This window comes from Schistocerca cancellata, chromosome 1 (genome assembly GCF_023864275.1).
Source record: "Schistocerca cancellata isolate TAMUIC-IGC-003103 chromosome 1, iqSchCanc2.1, whole genome shotgun sequence".
NCBI lineage: Eukaryota > Metazoa > Arthropoda > Insecta > Orthoptera > Acrididae > Schistocerca > Schistocerca cancellata.
Window position 1 is genome coordinate 787,955,316 of NC_064626.1, and position 25,218 is coordinate 787,980,533.

Consider the following 25,218-nt stretch of genomic DNA (forward strand, 5'->3'; position numbering starts at 1 on the left):
CTCCGTCAAAACTTTCAAACCTTGACGTGATCTGACGTGACGGACAGTGTGAATGACGCCAGTTGGAATCCATTGTGGGCTGTTTTACGTGACGTGACGTGACATGATGTGACAGTTAATTTAAAGTTACTGTAAATTGGCTTTGAGACAGTGAAGTGCACTGATCTTATATTCAGGATGAAGTAGTTGGCTCTCTCCGGCCACTCTGATTTATGTTTTCCGCGGTTTTCCTAAAGAATTTCAGGCAAGTACTGCGATGGGCGACCACCTGTCCTACCCTCATAAAAGCGTTCTTCCTTTTTATAAATACTGTGTGCTGGCGTGCATATATATGTTTGTGTTCAGCTACTTATTTTCTTTGAATTATGAGAAATTCTTTATTATTGTGAGATGATCCCTGCATAAATCATAAAACAGTCATGTACAGTATCTTTGGTCACCAGTGATTGCTAAATATAAATATTAAAGGCAGACGCGCTACGAACAGATGTGCTTGTGCTAGCAGTCAATAATGTTGGGGTTATGGTATGAATAGGAAACAACTGCATCTGGGTTGGCGTTGTTGTTATTAATGCAGTATGGTACTAAGTACATGACATTTTGATATACTATGGGTAGTGCAGATAGATGTCTGCAGTTTTCTCGATGTTATCTTGGAACTCTTTTTAAGGATGTACAACCCTCTTTTGTACCATCCATTAATTTTCGGCAACTAACCACTACAGAAACAAGACGAAATGCGCATGCAGGTAAACTGTACTTATTAATCGTGCGGTTAAATGATAGGAGGAACTGTTAATATATGGCCACTTACGTAGGGCTAAATGTTTCATTAGTGCATTTTTCACACTATCGTTGCACCAAATAACCACCTATCCATTTTAGCGGAAGTTTAAGACTGTTTAGACGCTGCAGGGTAGAGAGATCCTGTTACTTTAGGAGTCTATTTTTGATACGATACAACATTGTGACTTGGGGTCGTCGTAATTAGTCTGCCATGCGCTTTACAGTGGCTTGCAAAATATAGACACACGCAATACAGCAAAAATATTAAAGCATCAAAAATCTGGTCGATTATGCTTGATGCGGCGTTCAGTAAAGTCTTTACATATGTACACTTACTCATTCACACATTCGTGATCCTTAAATACCAACATGGAAGGGAGCCTTCAGGGATGTGAAGCAAGTTATACATTAACAGCCACAATTAGCTGTTTATGTAAAGTGTCCTAACAACATATCACCAGTGCTAATCTATTCACACTGATATTTATGATACGTCCTCGAAATTTACTTAGTAACCCCAGTCTTGCTTAACCCTATCTGTCTAATTAACGCAATGTTACATTGCTACTAAACCGTCATAAATTTTACTGCTACAGATTTATTCAATGGAAGTCATATTTTAGAGATTAAGCATTAGTTAATTATAGTTATTACATCCCCAGTGGTATGTTTCATACCAAATTAAGTACAAAATACCTTGTTTTTATACTCTGCTGTAAACGGAAATTTTAGGAGTGTTTAGTAATTTAGGGCTAAACTCGGTATATTTTGGGATACCACAGGGTGCTATTTGCTGCAAGATTATGCAAAAATATCAAAATAATTGTGTACTTTAGATGTAAATGGAAAGAAATGATGGAAGAATAGTAGATTCTTATATTTAGAAAGAAGTAGGTTCAATTGCAAGTACTTGCTGAATGGTGAGAAACAATGTTTTTTATGTGGTGCAATAATACACACCCTGGGTGAAGCATAAAACCCATCAGTACACTTTACATGGGAATACCACATGCTGGCGGAGCATAAAAGTGCCAATTGACACTGCCAGTTATGAAAACCTGTACATTTATTTTTATTCTGAACAGTCACCAGTAAGAAATGAGGAAGTCGTCCTCAGAATTGAGGAAGAAATGAATAACTTATTTGGAAAATACTGACTAGGAGAACAGGCATGTGTAGACATCTGTGAAGAGCTACTGTGGTGCAAGAGAGAGTTGTAGAATAAAAGAATTGTCATGCACAGCAGAGCAGTAGTTGGGGACATAAGGTGCAAGTGCTACTCTGTGATGAAGAGACTGGCTTGGGAAAGCAATTTGTGGTGACAGGCGTCAGATCTGTCAGAAGACTGATAAGTAAAAGCAAATAATCTTGAGCTCTGGTGATGGTGACAGGCATCAGATCTGTCAGAAGACTGATAGCTAAAAACTAATAATGTTGAGCTCTGGTGATGCACTTCTTGTTGATTTGGATAGTCATGAGAAAAGGGGCAACCTCTATTCAAAATTCAGTCTCATTCTCAGTGTAAAGTATGTGCTCATGGTGTGAATTAGTGCATAGGTGGTACACTTGATGTTATACTTACTGGACGAGCAGGCATCTGCACATGTTGTTAGGGGTATTTAGGTAATTGAGGCTGTGCCCTGAGACTTTGTATTATTGAAGAAAACTATAATTTTTGAAGTAGGCCTAAACAAAGTTAAAGGATTCCTCACTGACATTAAAATAGAAAAAACAACAGAGCACAGAAGGGTCAGGCTGCAGCCTTAGGCAAAAGCAGAGTAATACCCATCTTATAAAAAAAACTCCAACAGTCTCTTCAGTTGGAGGTATGGACATTCATCATAATTTTCCCTAGTAGTGTTAGTCACTGCCGCATCAAATGGTGGAGGGGTGAAAGGGATGACAGCTGTCAAAATGTCACCAGTACCATCAGTGCCTGCATTTTGACATCTGTCACTCCTTTCTCAGAGGGGGGGGGGGGGGGAATATTGCTCCTGTAGAGCCTGGCTGCTACCTCTGGAAGGCATATTTGCAGTGATGAGAAGACCCTCACCCTGTAGGCGAAGGTCTCGCTAGGGCCTTCACAGACAGGCACTGTCCCCCAAGCCTACTTCACAGACAGAGTTCCCATGCCATATCCTCACACACCTCTAATCCTCCCACCATCCCAAAAATCAGTACCTGATATCAGCCTGGACTCCAATAACCAAACCGTATCCTTCATCTGGGCTTTGATTATTTGCCATCATGCCCAAAAATAAGGGGCATCCTGCTTAAGGTCGTTCCCTCCCCCCTCCCCCCCCACACCCTCCCCCCCCCCCCACACCCTCCCCCACCCCCCTCCCTCCCAAATGTGTTATTCTGATGTCCACCCTACACAACATTCTGGTTCATCCCTAAGCAACTCCCAACCCCATGTCAGACATATACTATCCCTATGAAAGATCCAGGAACAAGACCTGCCCAGTCCACCCGACCAGCACTTCCTACTCTAGTCCTGTCACAGGCTTATCCTATCCCATCAGAGGCAGGGCCATGTGTGAAAGTAGTCATGTCATATACTAGCTGTGCTGCAATCACTGCAGAGCTTTTTATGTTGATATGACAACCAACCAGCTAACCATTAGAATGAATGGCCACTGCCAAACTATACTCGAGAACAGAGATGACAGGCAGTTGAGCACAACTTGCTCAAGTTCATTGGCTGCTTCACAACTCAGGCCATCTGGATTCTTCCTTCCATCACCAGCTTTTCTTAATTTCGCAGATGGGAGTTCAGCCTACAACACATCCTTTGCTGTCTTAACCCTCCTTCCCTCAATGTACATTAACCCAAGATGCCCCACACCCTCTAGCCAACAGTTGCCCCTTCCTCTTTCCTGTCTGGCCCCTCCCAATCCACAATTCCAAATGACCTTCATCATGTGCCGCCCACCCCCTGGCACTGGTACTTGTGTAGCCTATGCACCTGCCACCCCTCTTTCCCACATGCCTAGCCGGAAAACCTGCTGCCTCCCACCAAGCTGCAAGCTACATGCCCCCAACCCTTCTTCCTGCCTCCTGCTCCTCTCTCTACCCGCCGCACCTGGCAACAAATTTTCTTTTTCCTTTGTGTGTGCCTGTCGACATCCCAGAGCATATACCATTCTGCAAGTGGTCTCCTTTATCCTTAAGTATTCACAGTCCAGTAGAATTTTCCTCACTATATAAATGTGAATTAGGATTTCTATAGTTTTCAGAAACCACTTCAGGCAAATGCTTGGTTATTTCCTATGATAAGGCAAAGTCTCATTCCTTTTTGCATCCTCTTTGAACAGTCCTCATGCTCAGTGTCTTACAACCTTCCTTAAAATTACTCTTAAACAAATTCACACTTGAACTCTCAGGTTTTCTATGTGTGACTGATTAACAGTTTTCTTGTGGGCATTAATCAGAGTTGTCATTTCCATTTTATGCACAATATTTTGATGATTGTGAAAATATTGTGCATAAAGTGGAGACAATCATGTGGCTGAACACTTATAAGTACAACGTACACATTTTTAACCTATCTTCTTCTTCTTCTTCTTCTTCTTCTTCACTTAGCGCATTGGTGGCTACTGTCCACAAGCATGTATTTTTTGCTTGTTTTTTGTAATTTTAATTAATTTCTACACACATTTTGATATGTCTAGAATTATTGTATTTTGAAATTACCTCTTGCCCAGAATTTAGAAAATTATTTCTCTGTGAATAGAAAGAAGAAATTATTGTTTGATGTTGCAGCCACTGGTGATTTTCCATCTAAATATAATCCCAAAGATGTGGAAACTGGTCGATACGATTGGTGGATGAAACATAACTGTTTCTCGTTAGTGGAAACTCCTCGTGTGCCATTCAGTATTCTTTTACCACCTCCAAATGTAACTGGAACTCTACATCTTGGTCATGTTCTAACAACAACTGTACAAGATGTTTTTGCCAGGTGGTAAGTACTTACTGAATCTGTTTATTTTTGAGATTATTGGTATGTTACATTGATAGAGCTGCGGGCTCATCAGGAAGTCTTATTACTGGTGCTGTTGTTAATTATAAACTTAAAATATGAATCACTTGCTGCCATTGAAAATTAATTAAATGAAGGAATATATGAGGTTCAACATAATGGCTGTTCATAATAGGTAGTAGCAGAAAAATAACGTCCGTTAATAAAAATTGACAGGGTGAGTTGAGTGTAAGCAGGAAAAGAAGAAAAATTAACCAAAAAACGTAAATGAGAGAGGTTGAAGAATGAGTAGAAGGGTAACAGGACAAAAAAAGTCAAAAGAAGAATTTTTATAGTCAAGAAGAATATAAATTCATAAGAAGTTGAAGTAAAAAATGAAGACTTGCAGAAAAAATGATGGATTGAAAAGCATAGGAATAAATATTACAGAAAAATATGTCGTCATAAATTGACATTCTATAATAATAAGGCTAATGGAGCGTTCTCTTTCCAGATTTCATTATGTTAATCTGCAAAATATTGAAAACTACAAATAAAAATAGCAGCTAGATATTAATATCTGTTAGTGTATCCCGATAAATGTATCCATCTCTACAGTGAATCTTGACACAACATGGATTTAGTGCTAAACTCATCTCTAACAGTGACAGTCTGCATCTCATGAGCACTGCCCCAAATGTGTCCACAAACAATTTTTTTGTGCTATTTTGAGTTCAGTGGTAGTTCCTTTACTCAGTGGTAAAGGACGACTTCTGTCTGTAGCCTGATGTTATTTGGACAGTGAATTTGTAATATCAAGTCTTATTTCGTGGTTATGGTAGTGTCAAAAATTTCTGGGATTTGTTTTGACATTGTGGTAAGTAAACTTTAATATTGGTAACAAATATAATTTGAAAATTAGTTTATCATTTATGGTTTGTTTCACTGTTGTTCAGTTTTTTAGAAAAAGTCAAAGAATTATGTCTATGCAAAGAAATACACACCAGAAGCAGCACTGTAGTTGTTGTGTGCACTACCCAGTGATCCTGAGGACTCTAAAACAGAAAGTGATAGAGCTACAGAAGATGAATTCAATTTAGACACTGTGCAGGACCCTGATCCGTGTTTGGTTCCACAGCCCGGTATCAATAATAGTGTAAATGGTTCTTGTGCTCTTCTGCTGGTGGTACCATAAGTGCAGAAGAAGAGCCATTGACAGAAGATGAATGATCTGATAACACTGCTGTTTTTGCCTTGCTTGATGTTCTTACATAACAAGAACCAGTTGTCGACCACCCATTGACACATCACCGAGAAAGACTTCTTCCCTTCTTTATTTGAGACTCAGATGTTAGAGCATGTGGTTCAGCAGACAAATCTGATTCAGAGCAATTCAAACAAAAAAGGTGACAAACAACTTGACAAATTTACCTATAGACGAGTTACAGGTCTGGATTGGAATGAATATGTTGATGGGTATCATTGTGTTGTGAAGAATGATGACTACTGGAGTTCAGAACCTGCTTTAGGTCAGCCTTATATATTTCAGCCTGTGACTCTAAACGTTTCAGAAATTTGTGTGAAAATATTCACATAAATGACAATATGCAGAATCCTCCAAAAGGGCATCCGAACAATGATAAACTTCATAAGGTCAGATCTCCGATAATCTTTCTGAACAACACAGTTCGTAAGCCTTACTTTGCCAGTGAATTATTGGTTGTGGATGAAAGCAAGATACCTTTCAATGGAAGGACATCGTTCAAGTGGTACATACCTTTAAAACCAGTCAAACAAGGATACAAGACGTGGTGTTTAGCAGGCCCAACAATAGGCTATGTCACAAAATTTGATATTAACACAGGAAAATCAGACAATGGATCTAGAGAAAATTCTCTGGGAGAGTGTGTAGTCATTAGCCTAACCGAAGACCTGAAACACAATAACATTGTGGTAACATTTGACAACTTCTACACCACTATGAATCTAGCGCAAATGTTGTTGAACAATGGCATATATTCTATAGGCATTGTAAGAACAAACCAGAAGGGGCCACCTCCAATGATTAAAGATAAATGAAACATGAAAAGAGGAGAATTCCAGTTCCATTGCAAACGTGGTATTGCAACTATAAAATGGATGGACATAAAACCTGTCACTATTCTGACAACTTTGGATAACCCTAGAGACACCAGATTTGTCTCAAGGAAGAATAAGTATGGTACTGCAAGCAATATTACTTGTCCAAAAGCTGTAGCAACATTCAATAATGTAATGGAAGGCATAGATCACTTCAATCAATTTAGAGACCATTATGCAACTGGTCGACATTCTCTTAAGAGGTTGCATTGGATTCTCTACTTCCTACTAGACATGATGATTGTAAGTGCGTTTCTATTGTACAAAAACTGATACAGGACAAGAAGGACATGAAAATCAATTGAACTTTTCACAAAACAGTTAATAGATGGGTTCACATCCTGCACAAAGAAAGGCTGCCCAGTAACCCTGCTAACCAAAATGAACACTGTACCAGATGATGTTTGACTGGCGAAAGTAGGAGATCACATGCCTATTTTGGGAAAAACATACAGACAGATCTGAAAGTGTTCTAAGAAAGTTAAAGACAAGAGAATAAAATACGTTTGCTGCTCCTAAAAAGTGTCCCTGTGTATTGAACTATTTTTGTGGCAGTTTCATGGAAAATAGAGGATTGTGACAGCCATTTGAACATTTGTTTGAGAAAGAAATATTGCTTGTAAATGAGCATTAAATTGATCATGTTGAATATAAACCACTTGTAAACTTGAAATGTAATTATTTTTTTAAATAAAGTAAAAGAAAACACAAATAAAATGAAAAACACTGTTTATTATTTTTTTATGTGTAATGGTAACACACAACAGCTCACAAAAGGGAAGTGGAAAATCCATTTAACCATCATAGCTTTAATAGCTTACAAAGGTGTCATGGTGATATATGTACTACCACAGTTTTTGGTCCTAAATCACAAAAATAAAATTATCAAAAAATAAATATAGCAGTTGATCACAGTTCTAATACTATAGCAAACAAAATATCTTTGCTAAATTGCTACAAAAAAAGCGTCCGTGTAAGGGTCAGGGTTACACCACAAGAAGAAGCCACACATTGGCAGTTCAGGGGATCTTGGAGCCCATAAATGGCACGGTTTTTTTTTAAATTATACAGTTTCTGAACAGTTGGATGCAGCAGCCATCAATATTCATGCTGTGTGACAAGCTGATCCATTGTGCTGAAACATCCATTGTCAGTAATTAGTGTAAATGTCTAGGTTTTGTGCAACAGTGTTTAAAGCATGACGACATAACTATCCAGTGTGACTGTAGTTGCAAGGCTATTCTTGTCCTCAAAAAAATAAGTGCCTATTGTGCCCTATGTTGATACAGCGCACCACACTGTAACCTTGGTGCTGTGTAGCGGACATAGATGCAGCTGACTTAGGTTTTCTTCTGCCCAGTAATGAACATTTTGTTCATTAACAAATCCATTAAGACACAAAAGGGCTTTGTGCAGCACCCACAAGTTGTCAACAAACTGACTGTCATGGTTTACCTTTTGAAGCATTTATCAAAAAGCTTTCATAGGACAAGCACCTTGCCGCTACTCCAAGTATACATGTTAACTATCTGGCAAGATGGTGTGAGCTGGTTTCTATACAGCACACGTTTCAGAAGTTCTCATTTCTCGGATGACCCTATGCGATAGATATTCAGTCAACAACAGTTTCTCGTGTATTTTAATCTTAATAACAATAATAATAATAGACCCCGTGGAGGCCCGGGAAAAGAATAGGCCTCCGGTATGTTCTGTCAGTCATAAAAGGCGACGAAAAGAACAAACCACTAATAGGGCTAACCCCCCTTTTAATGTGATTACTTGGTTCAGGACAGAACTAAAGAAGCCTCAGACAAGCGCCGTCATGGTCGGGGACGACGCTTGAACCCTATGCCCGGCCACAATGGTAACGACACTGCTAGCCAACTGAAAAATGATTTAAATCCAAATAGAGGTGTTTTGCAGGATGTGCTTCCTGCAACTACCCTAGAAGGAAAACAAAGACAGAGGATGAGATGGTCAGATGAAGTTAATCGACACCTCATTTTCTGTTATTACCAAGCAACAAACCTAGGAACCAACACAACTGGATACAGATCACAAGTATACACAACATTTATTAACAGATACCCAGAATTAAAATTTTTAACAGAACAACGACTAGCTGATCAGATCCGTGTAATAATAAAAAATAACAGGATACCCCAGTCAGAATTAGAAAACATCAAACAGCAAATACTGGAACAAAATAATGTGCAATCAGAAGAAGAAGAAAATACAGTAACATCCCAGAGCAAACAAACAAAGAACAACACGCATCAATTAAACAATCAGAGGAAAACGAAATCTTAAGAGAGCCACCATAACAAGCACAAATAGAACACGAAGTGACACACATGTTAGATATAGAAGAGAAATTTCAGCTGACATATATAGAATACAGAGACACAAATACAGACATTAGACCATTCTTGCATAGACCGCCAAATAACCCACAAGTCGAAACAACAATAAAAACTATCAACACAACCATACACAACAAAATAAATGAAAACACAACTATGGAAGAGTTACAACTACTGGTTTATATAGGAGCACTCACTACAATACATATACACACTAGGCAGAGATCAGAACCAACCAACACACAGAAGAAACCCACAAAACCAGCATGGCAACACAGACTACAGATCAGAATAGAAAAACTGAGAAAAGACATAGGACAGCTAACACAATTTATAAGAAATGAAATGTCAGAAAAAAAACGAAAAAGGTTAGGTAAAATCTCACAACAAGAAGCGATAGAGCAATTAGACGAAAAGAAGCAGAAATTACAAGCATTGGCCAAACGACTTAGAAGATACAAAAAAAGTGAAAATAAAAGGAAACAAAACCAAACATTCAACACAAACCAGAAGAAATTTTACCAGACAATAGATAACACACACATTAAAATAGACAATCCACCAAGCATAACAGACATAGAACACTTCTGGAGCAACATATGGTCAAACCTGGTACAACATAACAGGCATGCATGGTGGATACAAGCAGAAACAGAAAATACAAGATGGTGCCGCGGATGCCTGAAGTGATAATTTTGCAACATGAAGTCACCCAAGCAATTAATTCTACTCACAATTGGAAAGCTCCTGGAAAAGATAAAATACCAAATTTCTGGCTAAAGAAGTTCACCTCAACACATTCACATCTAACTAAATTATTTAACAGTTACATTGCAGACCCATACACATTCCCTGATACACTTACACGTGGAATAACTTATCTGAAACCTAAAGATCAAGCAGACACAGCAAATCCAGCTAAATATCGCCCCATAACATGCCTACCAACAATATACAAAATATTAACTTCAGTCATTACACAGAAATTAATAACACATACAACACAGAACAAAATTATAAATGAAGAACAGGCTGTTGCAAAGGAGCACGAGGATGTAAAGAGCAACTGATAATAGGTGCAGAGGTGACATATCAATCTAAAACTAAACAAAGGTCGCTACACTACGCATACATTGATTACCAAAAAGCTTTTGATAGTGTACCCCACTCATGGTTACTACAAATATTGGAAATATACGAAGTAGATCCTAAATTGATACAGTTCCTAAACATAGTAATGAAAAATTGGAAAACCACACTTAATATACAAACAAATTCAAATAATATCACATCACAGCCAATACAGATTAAGCGTGGAATATACCAAGGAGACTCATTAAGTCCTTTCTGGTCCTGCCTTGCTCTGAACCCACTATCCAACATGCTAAATAATACAAATTATGGATACAATATTACTGGAACATACCAACACAAAATCACACATTTGCTATACATGGATGATCTAAAACTACTGGCAGCAACAACTCAACCAATTACTAAAGATAACAGAAGTATTCAGCAATGATATAAATATGGCTTTTGGAACAGACAAATGTAAGAAAAATAGCATAGTCAAGGGAAAACACACTAAACAAGAAGATTACATATTGGATAACCACAGCGACTGCATAGAAGCGATGGAAAAAACAGATGTCTATAAATATCTAGGATACAGACAAAAAATAGGAATAGATAATACAAATATTAAAGAAGAACTAAAAGAAAAATATAGACAAAGACTAACAAAAATACTGAAAACAGAATTGACAGCAAGAAACAAGACAAAACGTATAAATACTTATGCTATACCAATATTGACCTACTCATTTGGAGTAGTGAAATGGAGTAACACAGACCTAGAAGCACTCAATACACTTACACGATCACAATGCCACAAATATAGAACACATCACATACATTCAGCAACAGAAAGATTCACATTAAGCAGAAAGGAAGCAGGAAGGTGATTTATCGACATAAAAAACCTACATTATGGACAGGTAGACAATTTAAGAAAATTCTTTCTAGAATGAGCAGAAACTAGCAAAATACACAAAGCAATCACTTATATAAATACATCGGCTACACCACTGCAATTTCATAACCACTTCTACAACCCTCTAGATCACATAACATCAACAGATATGAAGAAAGTAAATTGGAAAAAGAAAACACTACATGGCAAGCACCCGTATCATCTAACACAGCCACACATTGATCAAGAAGCATCCAACACATGGCTAAGAAAAGGCAATATATACAGTGAGACGGAAGGATTCATGATTGCAATACAGGATCAAACAATAAACACCAGATATTACAGCAAGCATGTTATTAAAGATCCCAATACCACAACAGATAAATGCAGACTTAGCAAACAACAAATAGAAACAGTAAATCACATCACTAGCGGATGTACAATACTAGCAAATACAGAATACACCAGAAGACATGACAATGTAGCAAAAATAATACATCAACAACTTGCCATACAACATAAACTAATAAAACAACACGTTCCCACATACAAGTATGCACCACAAAATGTACTGGAGAATGATGAATACAAATTATACTGGAACAGAACCATTATAACAGATAAAACAACACCACATAACAAACCTGACGTCATACTCACCAATAAAAAGCAGAAATTAACACAACTAATTGAAATATCCATACCCAATACAACAAATATACAAAAGAAAACAGGAGAAAAAATTGAAAAATACATCCAACTGGCTGAGGAAGTCAAGGGTATGTGGCATCAGGATCAATATCCACCAGTATATCAATGCAATACAGCTACATCCAAACTTGTATATACAACTACAGAAATCCATTTAAAAACAAAGATGATGTGACTTACCAAATGAAAGTGCTGGCAGGTCGACAGACACACAAACAAACACAAACATACACACAAAATCCAAGCTTTCGCAACCAACGGTTGCCTCGTCAGGAAAGAGGGAAGGAGAAGGAAAGACAAAAGGATATGGGTTTTAAGGGAGAGGGTAAGGAGTCATTCCAATCCCGGGAGCGGAAAGACTTACCTTAGGGGAAAAAAAGGACAGGTATACACTCGCACACACACACATATCCATCCACACATACACAGACACAAGCAGACATTTGTAAAGGCCTTTACAAATGTCTGCTTGTGTCTGTGTATGTGTGGATGGATATGTGTGTGTGTGCGAGTGTATACCTGTCCTTTTTTTCCCCTAAGGTAAGTCTTTCCGCTCCCGGGATTGGAATGACTCCTTACCCTCTCCCTTAAAACCCATATCCTTTTGTCTTTCCTTCTCCTTCCCTCTTTCCTGACGAGGCAACCGTTGGTTGCGAAAGCTTGGATTTTGTGTGTATGTTTGTGTTTGTTTGTGTGTCTGTCGACCTGCCAGCACTTTCATTTGGTAAGTCACATCATCTTTGTTTTTAAATATATTTTTCCTTCGTGGAATGTTTCCTTCTATTACAACTACAGAAATCCGTAATTATTGATACATGTTCAATCACCCGAAAGTTCCTAAATGCAATATAACATATACCGTACAGTTAAAAGGAAGTCATGCTTGATCAAGGTCCGTGTCACTTTCCATTTTTGACCAGACATAACGTCTGAGGAAAGAAAGAAAGAAAGAATAATAATAATAATAATAATAATAATAGTATGAGCATGGGATCACTAATGGAGAATTGTTACTCTTTAGATTCCATACAGAAATCAGGACCTTTATATTAGAACAGAGTCACATAACTAAGATAATGGCAGGAGTTAGTAATGCTAGGTTTGTTGGCTTCAGCCTTTTTCCTTTTTTTTCTCCTCATATGGGCTGAATTGTTTTCTACCCACATCATTGCAAAATAAACTGAGAGAAATCTATGTCGCCCGAATGGAAAACAGTTTTCATGTTTGTGCGATTATGTGCAGAGCCATCATAGAAACTCAATTCTTAAGCTAAAAGAATGTATTTTATAGCACAAAGCACTGATTTGACATTGGGAGAAATGATAGGTCCTCTGCTAAGAATACAAGGATTTTCACAACTCACCTAAAACAGAGACTTCATACAAGGTCCTGCCCCCCTCTCCTGCCCTTCTTCCAAATTGTTTCCCACTTCTCAAACTTGTTACTGCATGGGATTTGTAGATTATGGAGATATGTTCCATTTGTGGAGGAGAAACTGTGTCTTTATGGCATAGATGTAGCATATGACCAGACCTTTTGTGTAATATTTTTATATTGTTATTCCTTCTGATTATCCCATACAGAAGCTGCAAACTAAGGTTTTTCAGTTAATTTAAATCTGCAGTGGTTCAGCAGAAAAATCTGTATTCAGAGCAATTCCAACAAAAACGGCAGTCTGGCCAGACTGTGAGTGAGGCGACAAACAGCTGGACAAGTTTATCTGTAGACGTGTTACAGGCCTGGATTGGAATAAATATCTTGATGGATATCATTGTGTTGTGAAGATTGGTGCACTTGGTTGTTGCTTGTTTTTTACTTTGGGTTAGTTCTGTGCTTTTGAGTAATTTCCAGCCCATTTGCAGTAGAAATAGTGAAATATGAGCTGAAATGCAGACTGATTATAAAATGCATGTTACCAGACTTGGAATTCGCTCTGTTGAAGGTTTTGTCAATAAGGAAAACTGCAAACCCTTGAAAATGTATCAGAGGATTTTTTAATGTAAAAAACTGCAATTTGTTTGCAGCATTGCCATTCATGCTGACAGTCTATAGATTAGCAAGATTGTGTTGTTTGACTGGGCTGTCTGAGTGCTGGGAAGGGGGCACTTGCTTCTAGAAAGTATAGGATGCAGTGATATTGTCTTCAGGTAACCAGGATGTGTCCTGTGGCAAACTGTGGACCGAACCACATTGTGTCGTGCACAGTGGTGTCATAAATGAAAGGTAGTGGCTTCAGTTTAATATGTAATAAATAAACAAATATTCTGGAGAGCATTTCAGGATACGAAAATGAAAGGAATCACAAATAATGTGACACAAATGTAAATCAGGCATGTTCACCATTTAATGAAGAAGATCGTTACAATGACCTTAATTGTAAGTAGATTATAATCTGTAAAAATGATCACAATTAGTAATGGGATAAAATGAATGCAACTACAAATTAGATGAGTATGCTAATCAGTGATCACTATATGTAACAATCAGCAAATTTCAATGCAGCACTGAGGAATCAAGACACAATGTAAACACACAGCATTAAGCATTACAACTTTCTATAATGCACTTTTACTGAGCAAGGTGGCACAGTGGTTAGCACACTGGACTTGTATTTGGGAGGAAGACGGTTCAATCCTCACATCCGGCCATCATGATTTAGATTTTCTGTGATTTCCCTAAATTGCTTCAGGCAAATGCTGGGATGGTTCCTTTGAAAGCGCATGGCCGATTTCCTTCCCCATTCTTCCCTAATTCGAGCTTGTGCTGCATCTCTAATTACTTCATTGTTGACGGGTTGTTAAACACCAGTCTCCTCCTTCCTACTTAAAACATACTTTTGTCTTTTCTATGCAGTACCTTCATTGCTTGGGATCATTTATAAGCACAACTTAGATTCATCTTTGACACAGAAATATGTGAAATTGGCATCTGGAAAATGTGTTCACAATCTACCCAGCCTGCCGCTGTGACTGAGCTGTTCTAGGCACTTCAGTCCGGACACGCGACTGCTGTGGTCACAGGTTCGAATCCTGCTTCGGGCATGGATGTGTGTGATGTCCTTAGGTTAGTTAGGTTTAAGTAGTTCTAAGTTCTAGGGGATGATGACCTCAGACGTTAAGTCCCATAGTGCTCAGGGCCATTTGAGCCACAATCTACCCACAGAAAGAAAACATCTGACAGGTAGCAGAAGCATTTTCAAATAAAGATTAAAGATATTTCCCCTTAACAACTGCTACACCATAGAGGCAACCTTGTACAAACAAACACACACACACACACACACACACACACCTCTTTAAAGCTATGTTGTGCTGGCTGGCTGAATACACAAGCAGGGACTGCAGTAATCCAGGTTGATAGTTCAGAAGCGTTGTGTCAACTGGAATGTGAGAAAGGGAGCTCTAATTCAGTTTCTGCACAACATTCTTTGTGGACATGACCACTAGCCAGCTATCCACTTGAATGAATAGCCAAACTGTAGCATAGAGCAGAGTTGACTAACCAATGCCAAAAAGTGCTGCTGAGTCCAAAATGCTCAATTTCAATGCCTGCTTCACAGTTTGTGCTATATGTATCCTTCCCCCCAACATGAGCATTTTTAAACTATGTAGATGGGAGATGTCTTTGCGACACATCTTTCATTCCTTTAATTTTGGCCTCAAATCTTTGCTAGCCCTTTTTCCCAAACCCGCCACCACCATGTCCCAGAACCCCTTCTTCACTCAGCCTGTACCCACACATTTGTCTCTACAGTCTCCCCTTCCTGTGTTCTGCCACTTCCTCACAGTTCACTCTTCCACGTAGTCATTGTCATGTGCTGCACAAACTCACCGTGCCAGTGCTCGTGTTTAGCGTTCTTGTCCTGTCCATCTCCTACCTTTCTGTGCTGCATTCATATCCTGCCTCCCTTCCCCAATGCTGACTCATTCTCCTTGCCTTGTCCCCATCCCCCTCCCCTACACCCCCTCCCCCCTACTTCACTCAGTACAACAGTACAATGTCTCATCCTAGTCAACCTGCAGAACTGCAGTTTTGGTATTGTGTATCCAGCTCTCAGAATGTGGCAGTACACGTGTTACTGTGAGAGGATCGATGTATGTGTGTTTGTCTGCTCTAGCTTGGAAAAGGATTCGTCTGAGATTGCAGAATGTGGTGCCAAACAACATGGCACTACACAAAACTGGTGCTAATACCATAGGCACATAGGGAACACACACGACACTGATCTGTAAGTCCACGGTATTGGTGATAAGTTAAGAAAACCACCCTGAAACACAAGTGCTACAATATGTCACTGTTTCCTGCACATGTACCCCAACATCAGTATGGGATATGTTCACCACGTACACTTACACAGGCTCATACACAACGGGTTGGCATACTCAGGACCAGATGGTCAAGCAGCTGCTGGGGTATAGCTTCCCATTCTTGCACCAGTGCGTGTCGGAGCTCATGAAGTGTCCTAGGGGTTTCAAGACGTGCAGCGATACGTCAACCGAGAGCATCCCAGACTTGCTCGATGGAGTTTAGGTCTGGAGAACAGGCAAGCCACTCCATTCGCCTGATATCTTCTGTTTCAAGGCACTCCTCCACAATGACAGCTCAGTGGGGCCGTGCATTATCAGCCATCAGTAGGAAGGTGGGACCCACTGCACCCCTGAAAAGGCGGACATATTGGTGCAAAATGACGTCTCGATATACCTGACCTGTTACAGTTTCTCTGTCAAAGACATGCAGGGGTGTACATGCACCAATCATAACCCCACCCCACACCATCAAAACATAACCTCCATACAGGTCCCCTTCAAGGACATTAAGGGGTTGGTACCTGGTTCCTGGTTCACGCCAGATGAAAACCTGGCGAGGATCACTGTTCAGACTATACCTGGACTCGTCCGTGAACATAACTTGGGACCACTGTTCCAATGACCATGTACTGTGTTCTTGACACCAGGCTTTATGGGCTATCCTGTGACAGGAGTCAGTGAAATGCACCTTGCAGGTCTCTGGACGAATAATCCATGTCTGTTCAGTCGTCTGTAGACTGTGTGTCTGGAGACAACAGTTCCAGTAAGGTCTCGAGCAAGGCTACCTACAGTACTTCGTGGCCGTCTGTAGGCCCTGATACTGAGATATCGGTCTTCTTGTGGTGTTGCACACTGTGGACATCCCGTACTGTAGCTCCTGGACACATTTCCTGTCTGTTGGAATCATTGCCATAATATTGAGATCACACTTTGTGGCACATGGAGAGCCCGTGCTACAACCTGCTGTGTTTGACCAGCCTGCAGTCGCCTAGTATTCTACCCCTCATAACATCATCAATATGTGTTCCTTGAGCCATTTTCAACACACACACACACACACACACACACACACACACACACACACACACACACACACACACCATTAGCACGTCTGAAAACGTCTGCGCACTCACTCGCTGCACCGTACTCTGACTTGCACCAACACCCTCTGCATATGTGGACTGCTGCCAGTGCCACCGTGCGATGACCGCAGGTCAAATGCACCACATGGTCATACCCCAAGGTGATTTAAGCCCGCAAACTGCCCACCAGAGCGTTCTTCACCATTTATCAGCATTATCCTTAATTTATGAGCATGAGTGTACATCAAAACATTTACTGTGAATATGATCTATGTACACATAACTAATTAGTGAACTACACATTTCATATGTAATTTGTAAAGGAGGATATTGGTCTTGGTTTACACAATTTCACAAGCGAGAGGGGTGTACAAGCAATGATCACACGCATGGCACAGCGGACACACCAGGAGCCGCGGTGTTGGCCGTCGAGTGGCGCTAGCTGCGCAGCATTTGTGCACCGCCGCCGTCAGTGTCAGCCAGTTTGCCGTGGCATACGGAGCTCCATCGCAGTCTTTAACACTGGTAGCATGCCGCGACAGCGTGGACGTGAACCGTATGTGCAGTTGACGGACTTTGAGCGAGGGCGTATAGTGGGCATGCGGGAGGCCGGGTGGACGTACCGCCGAATTGCTCAACACGTGGGGCGTGAGGTCTCCACAGTACATCGATGTTGTCACCAGTGGTCGGCGGAAGGTGCACGTGCCCGTCGACCTGGGACCGGACCACAGTGATGCACGGATGCACGCCAAGACCGTAGGATCCTACGCAGTGCCGTAGGGGACCGCACCGCCACTTCCCAGCAAATTAGGGACACTGTTGCTCCTGGGGTATCGGCGAGGACCATTCGCAACCGTCTCCATGAAGCTGGGCTACGGTCCCGCACACCGTTAGGCTGTCTTCCGCTCACGCCCCAACATCGTGCAGCCCGCCTCCAGTGGTGTCGCGACAGGCGTGAATGGAGGGACGAATGGAGACGTGTCGTCTTCAGCGATGAGAGTCGCTTCTGCCTTGGTGCCAATGATGGTCGTATGCGTGTTTGGCGCCGTGCAGGTGAGTGCCACAATCAGGACTGCATACGACCGAGGCACACAGGGCCAACACCCGGAATCATGGTGTGGGGAGCGATCTCTTACACTGGCCGTACACCACTGGTGATCGTCGAGGGGACACTGAATAGTGCACGGTACGTCCAAACCGTCATCGAACCCATCATTCTACCATTCCTAGACCGGCAAGGGAACTTGCTGTTCCAACAGGACAATGCACGTCCGCATGTATCCCGTGCCACCCAACGTGCTCTAGAAGGTGTAAGTCAACTACCCTGGCCAGCAAGATCTCCGGATCTGTCCCCCATTGAGCATGTTTGGGACTGGATGAAGCGTCGTCTCACGCGGTCTGCACGTCCAGCACGAACGCTGGTCCAACTGAGGCGCCAGGTGGAAATGGCATGGCAAGCCGTTCCACAGGACTACATCCAGCATCTCTACGATCGTCTCCATGGGAGAATAGCAGCCTGCATTGCTGCGAAAGGTGGATATACACTGTACTAGTGCCGACATTGTGCATGCTCTGTTGCCTGTGTCTACGTGCCTGTGGTTCTGTCAGTGTGATCATGTGATGTATCTGACCCCAGGAATGTGTCAATAAAGTTTCCCCTTCCTGGGACAATGAATTCACGGTGTTCTTATTTCAATTTCCAGGAGTGTATTTGGTGACTTCAATATAAATTTTGTAGGTGATGGTGCAAGAAAAAGGATATTGGTAGATCTCCTAAATCCATATGATCTGATTCAGACTGTGTTTTTTTCAACTAGGGTGCAGGAGAACAGTAGCACAGCCATAGACAATATTTTCATTCATTCTTCATTACTAGATGGGATTTCTGCTAGTAAAAGGGTGAATGGCCTTTCAGACCATGATGAACAAATTTTAACACTAAAAGACTTTAGTACTCAAATAAATGTCACATTTAATTACAAACTATGTAGGAAAGTTAATCCAACAGCAATAGAGAGCTTCTTAAACCTTGTCAAGAAACAAGAATGGCAGGTGTTTATAGTGCCAATAACATAGATGATAAATATAATGCTTTCCTTAACACATTTCTCATTCTCTTTGAAAGTTGCTTTACATTAGAAGTTTCTAAATGGGGTACTAGCAATAATAATAATATTAAAGAACTGTGCTGCACATGTTAGCCCTGTATTTAGCCATAATTGTAATTTTTCCTTTAGGAATGGTCAGTTTCCTGAACAATTAAAGTAGTCGGTAGTAAAGCTCCTTTATAAAAAGGGAGAAAGGGATAATGTAGATAATTTTAGACCTATTTCTATGACATCAGTGTTTCCAAAATTTAGTGAAAAGGCTGTGTTTGTAAGTATAATTGATCATTTTATATCACACAATTTGCTATTAAATGTACAGTTCGGCTTTAGAAGCCATTTAATAGCTGAAAATGCTATATTCTCTTTTTCTCTGTGAGGGTCTGGATGGGTTAAACAAAAGGTTTCAAATGCTAGCATATTTTTTGAACTGATGATCACAAAAGATTCCTCCAGAAGTTGGACTATTACGGAATATGGGGAATAGCTCACAATTGGTTCACCTCTTACTTTAGCAACAGACAGCAAAAGGTCATTATTCACAATGTTCAGAATGGCTGTGATTTGGAGTGTGAGTGGGGTACAGTCAAGTGGGGGGGAGGGGGGGGGTGCCCCAAGGATCAGTGTTGGGGCCACTCCTGTCCTTATTTATATAAATGATATGCCCTCTAGTATTACGGGTAACTCTAAAATATTTCTGTTTGCTGATGACACTAGCTTGGTAGTAAAGGATGTTGTGTGCAACATTGGCTCGGTTTCAAATAATGCAGTACTTGACGTAAGTTCATGGATTGTAGAAAATAAACTAACACTAAATCACAGTAAGACTCAGTTTTTACAGTTTCTAACAGACAGCTCAACAAAACCCAAAGTTTCAATTTTACAGAATGGGTATATGATTAGTGAAACTGAATAGTTCGAATTTGTGGGTGTTCAGATAGATAGTAAGCTGTCGTGGAAAGCCCACATTCAGGATCTTGTTCAAAGACTTAATGCTGCCATTTTTATTATTTGAATGGTATCTGAAGTGAGTGATCGTTTGACATGAAAATTAGTCTAGTTTGCTTATTTTTCTTCACTTCTGCCATATGGTATTATATTTTGGGGTAATTCTTCCCACTCTAAAAGGATATTTTTGGCTCAGAAATGGGCGGTTCGGGCAATAAGTGGTGTAAGTTCACAAACCTCTTGTCAACCCCTGTTCACGAGTCTGGGTATTTTGACATTGGCCTCTCAGTATATATATTCCTTACTGTCATTTCTTGTTAACAATATTAGCTTATTCCCAAGAATAAGCAGCTTTTACACAGTTCCAGAAATCAAACCTGCATTTGGATTGGACTTGCTTAACTCTTGTGCAGAAAGGTGTGAAGTATACTGCTGCATCCATTTTCAATAAGCTACCACTCGAATTAAAAAAATCTTAGCAGTAATCCACGCGCTTTCGAATTGAAACTGAAGAGTTTCCTCATGGGTCACTCCATCTATTCTGTCGAGGAGTTCCTTGAAAAATTAAGCTGATTCTTATTGTATTGTTGATTGTGTTTACTTAAACTTATGGACTGACATTTTTGTGGGTTCGTGAACATTTATTTTTATCTGTTATTACTTTTATGTTGTAATTTCATATACTGACACGTTCCATGACCTTGGAGATTTGCTCGTCAATTTGGTACTACGGAACTTGATGTGTAAATAAATAAATAAATTAATTAATTAACCACACATAACTCAGAGAATCAGTATTCACAATGCACAGTTAGGCAAAAATATCTCAATTTTCTTCTAGATGTAGTATGCTTGCAAACCATGTTTTAAATTTGGTATGTGATTTCCTTAGAATGTGTAGTATAGGTTTTGTTGAGCCTCCACATTGTGAAGGTAATTAATGTTAATTACATTTATTAATTATGAAATATTTTTTGCATTCACAATCAACAACAAATGAAAGGATTAGATGTGTCAGCTGTATGAAGTTCAATTGCATTTATTACAGTTGTTTCATTTCCTAAAAATATGCCAGTAGTTTATTTCCTCCATACTTTACCAAACAGTTAATTTCTTTCCATCCCATGCTACGACAAAGAAAAGGTAAAACAATGACTTGCCTGTTGTGTTAATTCTCAGGGTCACTTTTTCAAGATTTGGTTATTGCTGATAGTGAAACAGATCATTGGCAGGCAGACTTTTACTGGAGTTCATTAGTACCTTTACCAGGTGATGACTTGTTGGCATGCTGAATGGCTACACATAGAAACTGGCCAGAAGGTCCAGTAGGGAGGTGTTAAAGCAGTGGTTGGATGGTGTGTGGGGGTAGATGGTTCTGACAGACGCTGTGCTCAGAACGAGCAACCTCTAACCAGTAGATGAAATGCTTCACGTCAGCTCTATTGGTGAAGTGTCTGACACTGGTATTATCATTCCCTGAATGTTACACAAAAATTGGATTGGGCCTGTCCATCCTTTTGATGGTCCAGATTGGAGTCTTCATATCACCATTGGAATTATTTGGTTGCAACTCTTACTGCTGTTCCTCGACTCTTTTCATGTGTCTAAAGACTTGTATTCACTAAGAATGTTCCTCTCTAGAAGCATTTCTTCGTAATCTTGAGTACTGTTTAGTTTTTCTGATATCAGCAAAATTACATGTTCTGCTGAACCATCAATTTTTCAGGTCCTTTTGATAGCCTCCATTGTACATTACTTTAACTTACAGTCAACATGTGCTGAATGCTCATCTGGTCCACTTCATTCCACAATAGCTGGGGATAGTTTGGAAGCATTCCTGACATTGTCAAATACCTTGCTCACTCACTCTGTCTGTTAGTCCAGATGACTTAGCATCACATCAGGTGCAAACATCACGAAAGTTTATATACCCTTGAAAAATGCAGCCATTGCAGTGTTGTTTAAAGTCAAAGTTTCATAAAATTAAAGGTCTCTCTCATCTTGTCTTTCCCAAAGCAACTGTTTCAAGTTGAATACCTAAAGAAACATGAGGATGTTTTTGTTTGAAGTGACACATTAAACTTGCTTTAATGCAAATTAAAAGGCATTTCTCCATTCATTATTGTCGAAGAAAAGATTGATAAAGCAGTACAGCACTTTGGCTTGTAAAAATGTAATAATGGTGTTTCCAAAGAAGACAGGCATGAATATTATCAATGCACAAGTTTGCAAAATATTGAAATGAGTTATTTACAGAAGAATAGGAAGACTGGTAAGTGTTGATGATAACAAAGATGAGTTTGGATTTTGGAGAAATGCTGGAACGTGCAAGACAGTGCTGACCCTAAGACATGTCACAGAAGGTAAGTAGAAGAAATACAAACTGAAATTTATAGCAGCCTACATTTAGAAAAGGCTTTTGACAATGTTGACTTGAAAGCACACTTTGAAACTCAAAAGGTAGAAGAAATAAAATAAATGGAGCGAAAAGGGAAGGGGAAGCTTCTGTTGGGACGAGGTTGTAGCCTATCCCCAGTGTTATTCAGACTGTATATTGAGTGCACCAATCAACACACATTCTTGAACGCAGCGCTACACGGTAGACAACTGTTGTGTGCTCCAATGTTGGCCTAGTGACATAATTAATTGTGATTGCAGTGTGCTTGAGGTCATCAAATTTAGACTGTGGATCAAATAAAATGTGTTGCCTGGTCAGATGCACCATATTTCTTGTTACACAATGTTGGAGGTTGTGTCCGATTAAGCTGTCATCCAGTTGGAGCAGTATTGTGCCAAGGACATTGCCATGGGCTTCCATGGGACGTAGTGATAATAATTGAAGACATCATGACAGTCGTGGCCCCCATGAACATTATTCACATCATTACATGCTTGATGTCTTCCCTGATGATGATGGCATCTTTCAGAAGGAACGGTCTGTGTTACAAGTTCATACTCATGCTACAGTTATTTGAGGAGCATTGTAGTAACTTCACATTGATATCTTTGCCACCAAATCTGCACGATCTGAATCTTGTCAGAACCATCCACTCGTACTAAAACTCCAGAAATGTCTCAGTTTAGCCAACGAGTCTGTAGATGGTGGTATGAGGGGTATAACGGGCCACACTTTCCCACCCCAGTTTTGCAATAATTAAGCCAGTCTGTCCTTGAACTGATTTAGTGAGCCGCCACGTAGAAATTCTTACTACCTGTTGTGTGGAGATGGTCTTGTAGTTTTATGTCCACTTGCAGAGCCGTCGCAGTGTCATCAAATTCTGAAAGTGCAGTAGTACTGTCTATGTTTTAAGTAATGAAGTGCGAAGGAGATTTTTGTGTAAATAATTTTTACACGGGATGCCATTATGGTATGGTCATTTAAGAAACTCTGTAAAATGAACTTGTTCACACCGATTATAAGCTATCTATTAATGGCCAAGAGCATGGTCTACTGCATGACTTGATCAAAAGGCATCCATACAATTGTTATATTTGTATAAGATCATACATATGCCAAAGTTATTCATTTATTAATATCAACATTTCCCAGCATTGCAAAATTATTGAAATATAGTACTTATGACCTGTATACTCCTTAGGTGGCAAAAGGCAACTTTTGTTAGCAAATATTTATTAACAACAATTACTTGATTCATGCCAGAATAAATGTACTTTCCCTACATATCTCATTGCTGACATGAGCGATTGCCTTGGCACCTCATCCCACTGGCTCTGAAAGTGCCAGGTGGCCTCTCCTAACCAGCGTGTGAACTTACCGTTCACTCCTGACTCCATGTGTACTGCAGTGCTGATACATAGCTAAACTGGAAATAAAGTAAAATGTGCTCTTATCTGCAAATAAGGAGTGCCTTACAACCTGATGTAACTCATGTGAAATGCTATCATGCATCAGATCTTTGCCCTAAAACTCATAATTTACAGAATAGCAATGAATGAAAACCTACTTAATGATTATAGTTCTTCTAACACTACAGCTGACAGATAAAATGAATCCCAAAGCATGGTCCTGCCTTGAGGATAATGCACAACTGCATGTCACATGCAAATCAGTATTAAGATTTGTTTCCTGTATTACTATGTTCTCATCTCTATCCATTATTGAATGGTTACTGATGGTGTCTAACCATATTATGAAAAGAAAAGTTGCCACTCACCATATAGCAGAGATGCTGAGTCACAGATAGGCACAACAAAAAGACTGTCACAATATAAGCTTTCACTCACTTCAAAATGTGGCCCCAGCTGCCAGAGGCTGCAGTTTTGTGTGTGTGTGTGTGTGTGTGTGTGTGTGTGTGTGTGTGTGTGAGTTGCATTTGTGCACATGAGCTTGTGTGTGTGTGTGTGTGTGTAGTTTGTCTATTTTCAAAAAAGGCCTTATTGGCCAAAAGCTTATATTGTGACAGTCTTTTTGTTGTGCCTATCTGCGACTCAGCATCTCCTCTATTTGGTGAGTAACAACTTTCCTTTTCATAATATTGCTACATTCCATCCTTGATTTTCCCTTGTTTGATTACAGACAGTGTGTCATTGATTATTTTCAGATTTACACACTACAACAGTTTATACAAAGGGTGAAATTCATTTGTCCAAAAACATGTTCAGCTGTGCTGTAAGAAATCATATCTCAATAAAAATTGTCATTTAAAAGTGTAATTGCTTCTCATACCTGAATTACAATCATAAACAGACTTGTCGATTATGGCGACCATTTTGCATTGTCGAATTAACAAGCATTTTGTTAAAACACATTCTTCTCTTTTTTTGTTATTCTGCATTTTCATCATATTTTTTTGTTCAGAATAGAGTAGATTTTT

General features: G+C 39.8%; 1 protein-coding gene across 3 annotated transcripts in view; it reads left to right on the top strand.

Moving 5' to 3' along the window:
- The first annotated feature begins 456 nt into the window (after window positions 1-456).
- The window catches only part of LOC126187494 (valine--tRNA ligase-like), a 196,204-nt gene continuing 171,442 nt past the window's right edge, over window positions 457-25,218 (top strand). For all 3 annotated transcript variants that reach the window (XM_049928626.1, XM_049928610.1, XM_049928618.1), the window contains exons 1-2: window positions 457-749; window positions 4,552-4,753. In XM_049928626.1, the coding sequence (XP_049784583.1) occupies window positions 611-749; window positions 4,552-4,753 (341 nt within the window). In that variant the 5' untranslated portion in view covers window positions 457-610. The remainder of the gene's footprint in view (window positions 750-4,551; window positions 4,754-25,218) is intronic.